This window comes from Bison bison, unplaced genomic scaffold (assembly GCF_000754665.1).
Source record: "Bison bison bison isolate TAMUID 2011002044 unplaced genomic scaffold, Bison_UMD1.0 scf7180017864327, whole genome shotgun sequence".
NCBI lineage: Eukaryota > Metazoa > Chordata > Mammalia > Artiodactyla > Bovidae > Bison > Bison bison.
Genome location: NW_011494899.1, coordinates 3542307 through 3557866, shown reverse-complemented (window position 1 = coordinate 3557866; position 15560 = coordinate 3542307). Strand labels below are relative to the sequence as shown.

Below are 15560 nucleotides of genomic sequence, written 5' to 3'. Positions count from 1 at the left end.
TCAACTTTTTGGAAACTAAAACTGAGAACATGTGAATTTGTAAGCTATCGGGTAAGCCAAGGTGGGTCATTAAAACCTGGGAGAAGAAAGTAAGGCTATGGAAACAGAATAATAAAATCGGACTGTGAGAAGGAGCAGAAAAGAGGGCCTGGATCCTACTTTTTCAATTCCTGGTTCCAACTGCACTGCCAGCTACATTTCCTCTTCTGAGAACTTTGAAGAAATTTCCCTTTTGTACTTAAGCTAATGGGTGGGTTTCTGTTACTTAATACCCAGTCTATCTCTTAACTAAGAGAAAAACAACCAAATAAAGACACAAGTTTCCAGTTCAGTTCATGGCAATTTATTTAATTTAAAAATAAAAACAAACAAAAACAAAATCAGTTTCCAATGAAAATACAAACATTTTGGGTGGTTATCCAGCTTTTTTTTTTTTAATCCCCTATAGGCTGTCCTGGGCTCAAACCAATCAAATGAATGAAAACCAATTTTGACCGGAGCCATAAAGCATGTTGCACCAATTAAATTACACCAATATATTATTATAATACCTTTGAAATGCCTTTCAGACCAATAAATAAAAAAAGACAAATTCAAATAAAAAAGTCAACTTTTTATTACCAAAAAAAAACAGAAATTAAATAAAAGTCACAACATGGATTAAAAAAAAAAATGTGCAGTCAAGTTTCTCTCTTTTTTTTTTTTCTTCTAGGAATGATACCATGCCAGTAAATCCCTACAGAACATTTCCAGTTTGGCAATAAGCAGTCAGTCAGTCATTCACATTTGTACTCAAGACAACAGGCTTGGCCTACACTCACCTGAGTTTCACCCCAAGAGGTACTCTTTGCCATCTGCAGAAGCAGCACCTTATAACAGGGATGGAAATTCAGAGAGCACTTGGCATTTTCATTTCACCTGAGGTCTTGAAGCACTTCCTGAAAACTGATCATGCCTTGAAATTTACCTGTAAAAAGAAGTATTAACTCTACTCCTTTGGCAGATGTGTAAACTAAGACACTGAAAGGCCCACGGAGGCAAGGAAAGGACCAGGAGAGCTGACCTCGAATCTCCTGCTTGGTCCACCAGGTCATCAAAGTGTCTCTCACTTGTAATTCCATGGAAATAAATCAAGCATGATTTCCTTGGCTGGAAGGGATGAGAGGACTTACTTAAGAAGGAAGGGAGCTGCTTTGCGGTCTTTTCCCTCTATTCCAAGTTTTTTCTTTCTTTAAAAGGACAGAGTCAACATCATATCCAGAATCAGAGGACATTAGCAGAATGTCAGAACTAGGCAGGGACTTGACAGACCAGCTAATCCAGCCCTCATTGAAGAGAAAACTCAGCCCCTGAAATACTGCAGGTGCCTAAGACCACCAGCAGACTAGGACTCAATGCAGTCTCTGCCTCTGAGTGGAGAACCGTCTTTGCCACAATCCACTGTCTGGGTCTGCTGAGAAAGAGAAAATACATGTTTTCTCTTTTGGAGGCTAGGGATAGAATGACTTTCCTTAATAGTGTCACTTTTACTTAAAGATTATAAGGATGGAAAATACCAAACAGACACAATCACTTGGGCAAAAGGAAACTACATCAACCAGTAGGTAGATGTTATACCTAAGTCACACTGACAGCCACTAACTAGACAGGCTGCCATGCATGAGGGACCAGCAATGTGGCAGTATAGGCTGTCCAGAAAAGGTTGCATAAAGTGATACAAGGAAGAGGGAGCTTTAGAGGTTGGAGAATGCCCTCCACGCACCCACATACCCCACATACAATTTGCTAGCTATAGGTTTTTTTCCCTTTGAACCTATATTGGAATTCAGGAAGGAGGTGGAATTGAATGAAAGGAAACCCGCAAAGCTTCCCATATTACACTACTCGGCTCAACCCGAAGGGATGCACAAGCCAAAACCCCAGAGCTGGTGACAAGGGGAGAACTGGAGCCATCTCCTTTGGCAAAGGGCAGTTTCATTCTAACTAATGTTCTTAGTGTCTGAAGGTAAATTCCAATCTCAGCTCCCCATGTTGGTTTTCCCCCCAAACACCCCCCAAGACTAGTTCTTCTTAAATATCCAGGTGGCTTTCAGAAGTTGACCATCTTGAAACAAGAGTTTCAATTAGCTGGGGCCAGTAGAATCTGAGGTCGTCCCAAACTCCCAAATATGACCATCAATCCCAAACTCAGTATCTGAAGATGTCGCACTGTGGGAGTGATGTCTTCTCACCTGCAATGTGGGTGTCCAGGAGTTACACAAGTGAGTTATGTGACTTTTCAAGATAAGAGTCCTGTCACACCTCTCGTCTGCCTTCTCCAGAACCATCAGGAAGACGTCCAGGGAAATGTTCCCTCTCCCACTTTCTTCCTCCCAACCCACTCTGCTCTTTCAGCAGCTTATTCATTTGAGTGGCTGGAACCTTTCCCTCAAAGTCTAGGGGTTCAAACCCATGACAGAGAATACCTAGATTTGAGGGGGAAAACACCTTCTGCCTGACTTGACTTTCCTCCTTCAAATATCCCACCTACGCTCTAACACCCAGAAGCAAACTCGCCTACCTCTGAGGATTCTACACTGAGTGGATGAGGAAACTGTTTACTGTGAGTAAACAGGGTAAATAGTTGAGTCAGTTATTCCTTTGGAGACTATAGCCAGTATCACATCCAATTCAAAACATTCATGCAGGTGAGAACCCACAAGGCAGCATTCCAGTTAATATTGAGACATTAAAGAAATTGACAAGTTGCCCCCTCGCTGGTATGGATCAATTTCCATTCATTTAGAAAGATCACAGAGGGTCTCGAGCACTGTTCTACACCATAGTTTTGACCTCTGACACCACCAACTTTCCCCCTGTCCACCCTTGGGAGGTTGTGCTAAAGAGCCAGGCAGACACTAGGAAAGAAGAGGCAGACAACAAGAAGCCAAACAATCACCATGGGCTGACTCTAAGTCCTTAGCAGTGTCCAGAGCATTCTTTCTCTGACCAAGGCCCTGTCTTCCATTCAAGGTAGAGTAGCAAATTAACAAATGCCCCACGGTGGCATAAAAGAGACAACATAGATCCCATGGGATCTACACTAACACTCCCAGGGCTTAGCCAGGTCAAGGATGACAACTACAAGGCATGAGTGCCCCCACACCCCTTCCCCTCCCCATGACAGCCATTACTAATCACTCACAGCACTCCTTCCCACTGGGCTACTCAAACCAATGCACCCAGCAGCCCTTATCAATCGATCACTGATTCAAGCTCAGATAACTAAAATCGACATGCCCACCCTATGCAGTCAGACCAAGCCTGCTAATAACATGAGAAGGAGCAAGCTCTGAGTGATTTCGCAACAGATGGCTATAGTCTGTCCTGCCCTCCTCCAGAAGCATGTGGATGACTTCTAGAGAAATGCTTCCTCTCCCATATGCTCCCTCCCTATCCTGGAAGTGCTGGCCAACACCACCTCCCCTGGACAGCTGGTCCCCTAGGAGATGCCATAAAGCAAAATGCCAATTAGGATCCCAATTCTAACTGGCAGTCAGCAGGACTGGCCAACTGCCCACCTCTCCCACATAGGCACTGACTCAGCTTTCAAATTTGGCCAAAGCCAAACATCACCAATCCCTTTGTCAGTCTGTTGTCACGGCCATCAAAGAGGTAACCAGCTCCAGAGCCCAGTCATCATTCCCACTCCTCTCCCTCATACCCACCCCACCCCACCCCTGCACCCCGGGAGCTAGTTGAGCTTGTTGCAGATCTCTAGCGCCTTCTTGTAGACCTGAGTCACGTCATCCATGTCCGTGAGGAGGGAGAAGCTGCTGTCTGCCAGCCGGTTCCGGTACCGCTTCAGGTACTGGGGCCGGGGCCGGTTCTGGAGCCCCTCAAAGTCCTGAATCTGGAGGAAGTTCTCGGCAGAGACGCAGCTGCGGATGCGCTGGCGGGTGGGGCGGTTCTCCTGCAAGTCGAGCAAGTCGAAGGAGTCGCTGGACAGGACGCTGTCATCGCTAATGACGCTGGAAGGCCGGCTGTAGCTCCGGGAGAGGCCCTCAGAGGGGACGCCCGGCTCTAGCAAGGATTCCAGTGTGGGCATTTCGGGGCTGGCCAGGGCTGGGTCCATGGTGCCCGCTGAGTACTTGCTGTTGTGCTTCAAGATGCCCTTCCTGCGACAGGAGAGGCTGTGGGATGGCACCCTGGCCGGGTCCGGGGGACTGGGGGAGGGGATGCTGCTGCCAAGCCCATCGTTACTGTCAAGCAGCTCCGAAGACTCGCTGCGCTCCGGGGATGAATAGTAACCCGATTCTCTCTGCTGGGTCTTTTTCAGGATGCCTTTCTTGGGCATCGTGGCCGACTGTTTGGGGCTGAGTTTACCTGGCACTTCGGCCTCTGGGGGGCTTGGCAGGGGCACAGCAGTCCGGCACAAGTCCTGTTCCAGCTTGAAAGTGGGCGGTAAGGCCGGGCTGACGACACCCTCAATGAAGCCAGTGCTGTGGGAGCGATGCTCACTGTTGCTCCGCTTCTTCAGGATCCCTTTGGGCCGCTTGGAGCTCAGCTTGGATGGGCTCTCGGGCACCGAGTCCTGGCCAGACTGAGGGAAGTCGTTCTCTTTCTTGGACTTCTTCAGTGACCGCTGACGCTCCAGCACGACCTCAGGGGCCCCAGGTTTGGCCAAGCCTTTAACTTTGGCTTCGGCTTCAGCCTGCAACCCTGTGGAACGGTGGTGCCAGTCGATAATGCGGGCCAAGAGTGGGGACTCGGAGCTGTGAAGGGCGTCACAGTCGCAGACACTGCTCTTGTAGCCCCAATTCACCCACCAATGGTTGGCGATGTCCTCGATGGTGGCCCGGCGGTCGGGATTCACCATCAGCATCCACCGAATGAGGCCTCGAGCATCTACGGGACAAGAAGCAAAATGAACAATAAATTTTTTTGTTTGTTTTTGGCCATGCCCTGCATGGACCAGTGATTGAACCCATGCCCCCTGCCATGGAAGTGCAGAGCCCTAACCACTGGATCACCGGAGAATTCTAGGAACAATACATTTTATGGGAGCTTTGGGCTTTGCCACAGGGCTGACACTCCAGGAGACACTCATTTGAGGAAAATCCAAAGGAAGCCCTAGTTCAGCCACACTGTGGAGCAGGAAGCTGCAGCCTTCCAGACTGGACATCAGAAAGCACCAGCCAGACTCAGAGCCACAGGCCGGGGTGCCGTCACAGCCTGGCATGCTTCTTCACACAGGTGATGCAATGTCGAATTGTTGAGCTTTCCATCAACTCAGATCTTTATAAAATGGGGAAGACCGGGTAACCAGGAAAGAATCCAGGCCCAAGCCCAAGCAGGGCCCCACCATTCTTTTGGTGGGTATCATCTTACCAAAAGGGAAACAGGTGTAGATTACCATGACTTTCTTTAGTCCTCCAAAGGTAGACTTATATAAATACACACTGCTCGAGTCATTGGGAAAGTATGTCAGCACAGAGAGGGAATTTTAGGGCTAAAATGGCAAAAAAAAAAAAAAAGAGGCTTATCAGAGAGGGAGAGACAGAGAAGGATGGAGCGGTGCTCATAGCTGGCATACCTGGGCACTGAAAGGCACTGTACTCAAGGCTGGCCTGAACCCCAGGGCCTCAGCCAGGCTGAGACCCACACCCAGCGCTCACCTCCTATCCCTCTCAGACATAATCCACAGCCTACCCAGCTGTCGGATCAGAGAGCTGATCTCTATCTGCTATCCGTTTATGGCCCGTCTGAAAAATTCCATTTGCAAATTTCTGCTGCCAAAGAATTAAGGGAAAGCCCCAAAGGGATGTTGAGGAGGCCACAGGAACCAACTGACTCTCGCAGCTTATAAATCACCTTTTAAGATCAAACTGTGCTTCCCCAGTGGGGGTTGAATTATATCCTGGGAAGGTGCCACCTCCCCTCTGCTACTTATGCAGCTAATGAGTAGCTGGCAGGGGCCTGGCAATGGCGCCGGGGGTGAGGCACACCTCTGTACAGCAACAGGATGTTCATCCATTCGGTCAAGAAATAGTCTCTGAACCCCTGTAATGTGCCAGAAACTGTGTTGGGACCATTTGGCTACTGAGCCAAAAAGGCTACCATAGAGGTCACCCTGAATTTTCTCCAACAAACCCCACAGGTTGGCTCATTGAAAAATATATACAGATATAGATATGTGTATATCTATATCTATTTATATAAAATAAGTCAATGTTCATTATTCAGATTCTATATTTGTAAACTTGCCCACTCACTAAGCTGTATTTGTAACCCCCAAATCAACACTCGGGGTGCTTTCCACAGAGGGGCAAAAAAAGTGTTGCCCCCACTGTGCATTGTGTGTTCCCAGCTGAGCCAGAGCCAGGCAACATGGCACTGTCTTCTTGCTTCTGCTCTTGTGCTGTAAGTGTCCTTTTCATAATCCATTTAGTTCATGCTTTTCACATTGTTGCCCTTTTTGTTGGTGATTTCACTGTTGAAATGGCCCCCAAGTGTGGTGCTGAAGTGCTGTCTGGTGATTGTAAGGGCAAGAAGACAGTGAGGTGCCATGCAGAGAAAATATCAGACAGGTATCAGACAAGTATCAGACAAGCTGCTCTCAGGCATGAATTAAAGTGCTGATGGCTGTGAGTTTGATGTTCATGAATCAACAGTATAGTTTAAAAGAGGCATCTTTAAACAGAAATGTACAAAAGACAAGGACATGGAGTGATCCGTTGACAAAAACGTTGTGACCAGAGGCTCACAGGAGTCGAGCCCTGTATCTCCCTAGGAGCAGTGGCTCAGTATTCAGGAATTCAGCATTCACTGCAACTTTACTGAATTGCCACAAATAATGAGAATCAACTTGTGTGTGTGTGTGTGTGTGTGTACACATGTAGGATGCACGGATATGAAAGGTCTGTTAATTACATTCTAAAGTCGACTACCTATACACACCCCTTCTATACCCACATGATGCTCTCCTGTCAAGAGATGGAGCTTATGGCCTTGGTCACTTTGACTGATAAAACATGGCAGATGTGACCTTATCTGGCTTCCAAGGAGACATTAAGAAGACCTGGCAGCCACTTCTTCCTCCATCTTCAAGCCCTGAACTGCTATGTAAGAAGTCCAGGCTACTCCCTGGAGGGACAGGCCTGAGGAGGCTGCTCATAGAGACAGCCCACACAGAGGGACCCCAAGGTGTCCCCACAATTGGCCCCAACCTCAGCTACCATCTGACTGCAACTGCAGGAGAAACCCCAGCCAGGCCAGAGGAGCTCTCACCAATCTGGGAACCAAGAGACATGGCTCATCGAAGTCATTTAAACTGCTGAGTTTGCTAGGAGGTGCGGGCAATGGGACAGAGTTGTTCTCGGCCATGGTAATGAAACAACACCCATGCACCGGACCTGCAGTGGGGCAAGGTGTGAAAAAGAGTAGTTGCCACCCTCGTGCACTTAGAGTCTACCAAGGGATTTTATGTCTACACAGACTCGAAGGGATTTCATGTAATACTTTTTCCAAAATGTGCACCAATAGCGGAAAACAGAATCTAAACAGGGTAAGAGCCTTGCCCAAGTTTGCACAGCAAGCAAACAGGACTCTTAGCCTGCTCTGTAGAACAACTGATCTGCAGGTACCACATTGGAAAGGTTTGGGGAAAGCGGACTAACAAGTCAGCTCAGCAAAGATCTGGGGAGAAGAGGAATAGCAGCTGTCTTCCTTACAGACATCGACACAAAAGCGGGACATGTGAGCTGGCCTCGCCCAGCCCAGCCGCTGGCTGTCCATGGGTGCATACCTGAGGGCTGCGTGGGCTCCCGATATTCACCACTGCTGATCTGCCGGATGAGGTTCTTGTGATCGAAACCATCGAAGGGCATCGTTCCGTAAACAAGAGTGTAAAGCAGTACGCCCAAGGCCCAGCTGTCCACCTGAAGCAGAGAGAGACAGGACAAGTAGATTCCCTTCCCAAACATCAGCATCACAGACCATGAGCAGCCACCTGCAACGACCCCAGGAAGGGAATTTAGCACCTGGCAGCCAGGTTCCCACCATGGCCTGACACCTGATATGTAGTGCACCTGGGGCCTGCTTCAGAGCCTGACCTTTCCGTTTCAAACAGTCCTAATTGATAGAACTTTCTTCAATAGATGATCTTCTTTGATCCTCACTATAATTTGGGGAAACAGGTAGGGCCCTGCGTTATTTTCAGCCCCATTTGACAGAGAGGCCCAAGGGAGTTAAATGGTTTCTCCGGAGACGCCCCATCCCAGTGATGGAGGTCAGACAGGAACACGGATCTCTGGACTCCTAATTCAGGAATCCTGCACCGTCTTCAAATGGCTCAGAGGCTGCAAAACCAAATGGCTACAAGAGCCAAGCAGGCAACAAACATGAACAAGGCAAGACACAGGGTGGGGTACAACGTGGAGTGTTGGTTTGAAGGCAAACTGTGGCGGGCAGTCACCCATCTTAAGCAGGCAGCCTCCTCCGGCTAGTGGGTGCCACTGAGTCAAGCAGGCCCAGCACTATTAGAGCCTTTGGTTTTTCAAGAGAAGTCAGAAAACAGACTTTTATGTGAAATCGCCCACTGATTAAATGTTTGTCCACTTTTTTAGAAAGACTAACGTGGCCAAATAAAGTATGCTTGCTGGCCAGATCACAGGCTGCCAGCTTGTAACCTCGGAAACAGACCATCAGCGATCACAGGAGCATCCGTTATCTATGATAAATTTAGTGTCGAGTTTCTGCAGTTTTGTAAATTGGATCCTAGGCTCCTCCCTTACATTCTTATTTTAGAAAGACTTTACTGCAGTTGATGGAGGCTCTTGGCATCCATCTCTCTACCCTCTTGCCCTGCCCCTAAACACTCTCAAACAGATAAATATTTGGAAGAAAACATTTCAATCCACTGAACGGCTGCTATTTAAAGAATCCTAAGTCTGCAAATAGAACTATCTTTCTAAAAATGAGTAATCAGTCACAACTCACCCATTTTCAAAAGGACTTTCTCACATACACGTCTTTCATTGGCCCTGATAGGTTTAGGCATATAGAGAGATGCATTTCTCATGAGTCAGAAGATGCAATTAATGTATTAATGGAAATGTATTTCCATTAATGTATTTCCTGGATCAAAAATACATGCTGTCCAAAATGCATGCAAAAAGATTCACTGCAGACTGAGACAGTTTGCTTTCTGTTTTGTCTGTTTTGTTATAACAGGGAAAAACTAAAAACAATCTAAATCTAGGTAAGTGATTAAATAAATTATGGTATATGCATAAAATAAGTGTGTCATCACTAAAACCATGTTTTTAATAACAAATTGAGAAAATGTGACAATTTTAAGTTAATAAAAGGTGAGATATACACATATATAGTGGTCTCAATTATTTGAAATATGAGATCTACACTGGGGGGGAAAAAACCCTTTTAAAAAAATCACATAAATATTAAGTGCTTATCTCTCATGGGGAAATTTGGAGGCAACTTTATTTTCTCTTTTAGGCTTTTCTGGATTTTTCTTCCAGACATATATATATACACATATATGTTATGGCTTTTATAATCATATAAGGTTTTGCTTGCTTGCTTTTATGGGTTTTTTTTTAAGTATTCCTAGGTTAAGTTCTTTCCTTCCCTTAAGCCCCCCACCTTACACACCAGGCAAGCTGCTTACCTCTGGCCCTCGGTAAGGCCTCCCATTGACAATTTCAGGAGAGGCGTAGAGTGGGCTCCCACAGAACGTTTGCAAGAACTTGTCCTTCTGGTACAGGTTGGAAAGCCCAAAGTCCGCAATCTACAAAGAGAAGTGAGACCCAGGGAGCCTGTTAGCACTGCAGTCAGTGTCTGCACGAGCTCCGCTCACACCTCCCAGACTAGAGCATCTGAGGCGCCCCTGGCTGGCTCTGCCAGCTGGGTTGAGTCATTCTTTGCTCTCCAGCCCTGAGCTTTCACAGAAGGACCAGTTTGCACAACTGGGCCTGTGACTCCCGACTGCAGTGCTTGGCACCCACTGCGTGGTCTATTACTTAAAAATCACTCTGTGCAAGGACTCTCTTCTCACATCAGTAAAGATGTACCCTGAGAAATACCCACAGAATCACATGTTTGGTGTTTCTGATGAACACTAATGTTTATAGTTGCTACTCTGAGAACTGTCTGCGGCCTACCGAAAATCTCATGGCATCCATCCATGTGGTATATGCACCTACCTGTGCACCAGACATCGCCTACACACTGATCAGAACTGTGTTGTGCACACCTTGGAACCCTAGATGAAATGGACCCAGAGCACCGGGCTCTGTGTCACCACATTGCAGCCCACACTCCACCACCAGCCATCTGTGTGCCATGGAGCAGGGTCACTTAGCCACTCTGAGCCTCAGTTTACCTACAAGAAAATGGAAACCCATGATCCCTACCGTGTTCTAGATTGCAGGACTACTGTGAGAATGATAAGAAAAAATTAATCAAGGTGAGATTGTGAAGGCCAAGGTACTTTGTAACTTTCAAGTCTTTAGGGTCCAGCCAAATGTTTTTCTTAACCTTGCTTCTCTTGTATCACACACCCCTTGGAATCACTCTCTTCTCCTTTGGTTTCTTGAAGTGTTTTATTATCCTTCATGGCAGTGCTCTTCCATGTGTTTGTGTGTGCACCTATTCATATATTCATATAAGGCATATATGTTACATGTATACACATATTGTCACATGCATATGTATATTATACATTATGAATTATCACATATATTCATATATACTACATATGTACGTATAAATTTGTATATACATATATCCTGACATATACATAAGTATGTAGTATCTATAAGTATATAGATACTACATATATAGAGTATCTATATACTGTATACTACTTATGTGTGTATGTATACGTCAGGACATATGTATATACAAATATACACATACATATATATGTAAATTCACCTTGCATACTAGGTTGAGTCCCCTGAGTCAGGTGGCAGGTTCCACATCCACCCCTCATCTTTGTATCATCCACTGCTTAGCCCCTGTCCTCACCCAAGAAACACCTGTCACCAGAATAGGCCTTATATTTTGAAAAGCACAAGATAATTAGTAGATAATATAAAATAATAATAATAAACTTAGTTACCACTTATTGAATAACCTCCAGTTATTAGGCTCTGTCCTAAGCACCTTAGCTCATTACACTCTCCAATCTAATCCTATCTAAAATCCCATTTACACAACAATGTGAATGTATTTCATGCCACTGAATGGTACATCTAAAAATATCGAAAATGGCAAATTTGACATTACGGATGTTTTATCACAGTTTTTAAAAAACCCACTGAACAGATGAGGAAACTGAGGTTTAGGGAAATTAGGTCTTTCATCTCAGGAGAGCTAACTAGCAAGCAACAATGTAAACCAGGTGTCTCTAAAGGTTCAAGCCGCTGCCTTGTGCTACCCGTGGGCAATCTGCAAATTTCAGCCAGTCTAAGACAGCCTTCCATGCTGAGCCTCTGAAGACTTCTGCCCTACCCTACACCCATTTCCACTCGAGCCTTATAAATAGGGTGAGTGATTTCATCCATCCAGCTGAGGCTCTGAATGCAGCGCCAAGAAGCCAGTTTTGTAAAGTCACCCCAAATGAATGGAATGGCACAGAAAGCAGTTGGCACATAACCGCACTCAGAAAATGCATTCTCGGGACTCAGATTGCACTTAATTGCCCTGAATTTCACTTTCTTATCAAGGCCCCTCCCTGCCTGGCTTGCAGGAAGTTGGTTAGAAGCTTTATGAAGCATGCCCTGTCAATCAGGACACGAAGGGACCAGCTGCAGCCCTGGAACATTCCAAGAAGTTGGCTAAGGCAGGAGCCGACACAGCACTGTGAACGCTGGTGGCATCTGGGGCACTGCGTGAGCTTCCAAATACACACACACACACACACACACACACACACACACACAAGACACCCGCCACCACTACGTGCAAATCCCCACATGCACACCCGAGTGCTCCAAGTCTAGGCATCCTCGCTTTCTTTGTAGCCCTTCTGAGAAGCGTGTTTATGTTATGTCCCACTCCCATCCTTACAGACTGATGTCTATCAGCCTCTCCCAGTAAAACTGTCATTGCTGCTGACATAAAATTAATAGAAATCTAGATTAGTCCATGTTCCTGGCACTTCAACAGAAAAGCAATATTAATCAACACATACACTTTTCCATCTTTGAGCCACTTGAACTTGGGCTGCAGCTCTAAAATTCCACACCGCATGGAGCGTATAACAACGGTAAGACAGGGAATGTCCACTGGTTCTAAAACTTCTCAAAGTCTCCATTTCTCACTTGTAAAATGGAGGTAGGAATAGTATCCAACCCCACGATGTCATGGTGAAAATTAAATGACATAATGTATGTGCCAATTACCATTTTAAGCATTTTTACAAAGTTGGAGCTCAAATACATGTCCCCCCTTTAAATCCACATGGGTAACTTGATTAGCTTCATTATACTCAAAGCAATACTGGTTTTCCCTTGGAAGTAATTATGTAAGGTTTCTTTTTCAAATACATAGGATTTTTTAAGTGAATTGAACTCAATAAAAATATGAAAGTGAAATAACACAGAAGATACTAGAAAAAGGCAAAGAGAATGAAATAAAAGATATTTGGGGATTTGGGGAAATGATTATTTTATACATGCTGCTAAGTCACTTCAGTCGTGTCCGACTCTGTGCGACCCCAGAGACGGCAGCCCACCAGGCTCCCCTGTCCCTGGGATTCTCCAGGCAAGAACACTGGAGTGGGTTGCCATTTCCTTCTCCAATGCATGAAAGTGAAAAGTGAAAGGGAAGTCGCTCAGTCGCGTCCGACTCTTCGCGACCCCATGGACTGCAGTCCACCAGGCTCCTCTGTCCATAGGATTTTCCAGGCAAGAGTACTGGAGTGGGGTGCCATCGCCTTCTCCAATTTTATACATAATAAAACAAAAAAGAATCCCAGAAATAGTTCCAACCTGAAAAAGTCATAATGGAGCTAGTCCTGCCCCTGCTCTGGAAGTGAAGCATATGAAGGTTAGAGGACGTAAGAAGATACTATGTATACAACAGTGAGAACCACTGTGCAGCACACAACTCCACTCAGTGCACTATGGTGACCTGAACGGGAAGTCCAAAAGGGAGGGGTATATGTACACGTATGGCTGATTCATTTTGCTGGACACTAGAAACTAACACAACCTTCTAAACCAACTATACTCGGGTAAAAATCAGTTTAAAAAAGAAAAAGAATCTCTGCTGAAGGTCAGAGACAGAAGACCCATGTGAACACTGGGTTCTCTAAGACTCTCTGTAGCAGAACATCGGTTGTGTATTGAGACTGACTCTCCACCAAGGAGGCATCTGGTTTTGCTTTCAAAGTTGTACTTTGCTGACACACTGGTAAGCTTTGGAGGAAGGTAACCACTTTGCATTTGTACTGCTAATGGACTGCTGCTCTACCTTGTTCGGAACCACCTCTGTCCTCACACTGGGCTGTTCAATTCAGCCTGAACTCTGAAAAAGACGTCAATGCTCATGTCCTTAATTTCTGGAGTTTTGTTGCTTTCTAGAGGCGTGCCCTGCTGGATGAAAATCAGAGACACAAACTGGAAAATGATTATTCATATTTCAAAAGAATTAGCCTCGCTACAATATGGATGACCCTTGAAAATACTATTCGCCTAAGTGAAACAAACCAGACACAAATGGATAAATGTTACATGATTCCACTTATGTGAGGTACTTAGAGGAGTCAGGTTCATCAAGAAGCGGGGATGCCAGGACCGGGATGGGGGACGGGGGATGCAGGGGCAGGGGTTCGGGAATGGGGAGTTTCTGTTGAATGGGAATGAGTTTCAGTTTGGGAAGATGTAAAAGTTCTGGAGGTGGATGGATGCGGTGGTTGCAAAACAACGTGAATGTACTTAATGTTACTGAACTGAAAACCTAAAAATGCTAAACTTTATGTTACGTATATTTTACCACCACTGTTTTAAAAATTATTGTGAGTAATCCCTGGGAGTTCACCCAATGAAAAAGGAAGTACTGGCTTGCTGATGGTTAACCTCTGGGAAAGAAAGTCGATGTTGATAACATAAGCTGTGGTCAGACAGTAACTGCAGTGACTAAGAGGACGTGCATCGGACAGATCAGAGATTGTGCAGCTAGAAGAACCTGGAGCTAGTCTTAGACTCGGCACTGCCAGGTGATGTGGGAACTGCCACCAATTTCCTCATCAGCAAAACAGAAATAATAGTAGAACCCACCTCTAAAGCTGCTGTGAGGATTAAAGACATGTATGTAAAGCCCTGCAATAGCCCTAGTACTGGCCGACTCTATAAACTACAGCCATTAGGATAATGCCAAGGGTTTGGTTTACTTAACAACTGTTTGCTCAGAGTCCACCAAAGAGCCAAGAGAAATGATTAACATCCATTTCCAAAATAAGCATGTCCAGCCTTACAGAGGCTGCATCATATGATGAGAAAAGCAAGGGATGCTGGGTTTGAATGTTTGAGCTCAAATCCTGGCCTCACCACCTACCAGCTGGGAACCCATTGGAAACTGAGGCTCCCAGGCCCCGCCCAGAGCCTACAGTGTCAGGGTCTGCACTGTCACAAGATCCCCAGGGGATTTGCTGCATGTCAGCCACTCTGACCCTGGGGTCCTTCAACTGTAACTTAGAGGATGATGGTTATGATGTAACCTACCTCACAGGGCTAACATGAAATCAAATGAATTGGTAGATGTTAGCCTTTGACTGTGTGGATCACAATAAACTGTGGAAAATTCTGAAAGAGATAGGAATACCAGACCACCTGACCTGCCTCTTGAGAAACCTATATGCAGGTCAGGAAGCAACAGTTAGAACTGGACATGGAACAACAGACTGGTTCCAAATAGGAAAAGGAGTACATCAAGGCTGTATATTGTCACCCTGCTTATTTAACTTATATGCAGAGTACATCATGAGAAACGCTGGGCTGGAAGGAACACAAGCTGGAATCAAGATTGCCGGGAGAAATATCAATCACCTCAGACATGCAGATGACACCACCCTTATGGCAGAAAGTGAAGAGGAACTAAAAAGCCTCTTGATGAGAGTGAAAGAGGAGAGTAAAAGAGTTGGCTTAAAGCTCAACATTCAGAAAACGAAGATCATGGCATCTGGTCCCATCACTTCATGGCAAATAGATGGGGAAACAGTGGAAACAGTGTCAGACTTTATTTTGGGGGGCTCCAAAATCACTACTGATGGTGACTGCAGCCATGAAATTAAAAGACGCTTACTCCTTGGAAGGAAAGTTATGACCAACCTAGATAGCATATTCAAAAGCAGAGACATTACTTTGCAAACAAAGGTCCGTCTAGTTGAGGCTATGGTTTTTCCAGTGGTCATGTATGGATGTGAGAGTTGGACTGTGAAGAAAGCTGAGCACCAAAGAATTGATGCTTTTGAACTGTGGTATTGAAGAAGACTCTTGAGAGTCCCTTGGACTGCAAGGAGAACCAACCAGTCCATTCTAAAGGAGATCAGC

The 15560-nt window shown here is 45.6% G+C and overlaps 1 protein-coding gene across 1 annotated transcript in view; it reads right to left on the bottom strand.

Moving 5' to 3' along the window:
* Positions 1 to 327: 327 nt before the first annotated feature.
* The window catches only part of NUAK1 (NUAK family, SNF1-like kinase, 1), a gene marked incomplete at its 5' end in the record, with an annotated part of 80799 nt that continues 65566 nt past the window's right edge, over positions 328 to 15560 (bottom strand). Inside the window, 3 exons of the mRNA XM_010853460.1 lie at positions 328 to 4887; positions 7787 to 7919; positions 9671 to 9790. Coding sequence (XP_010851762.1) covers positions 3734 to 4887; positions 7787 to 7919; positions 9671 to 9790 — 1407 coding nt within the window. The remainder of the gene's footprint in view (positions 4888 to 7786; positions 7920 to 9670; positions 9791 to 15560) is intronic.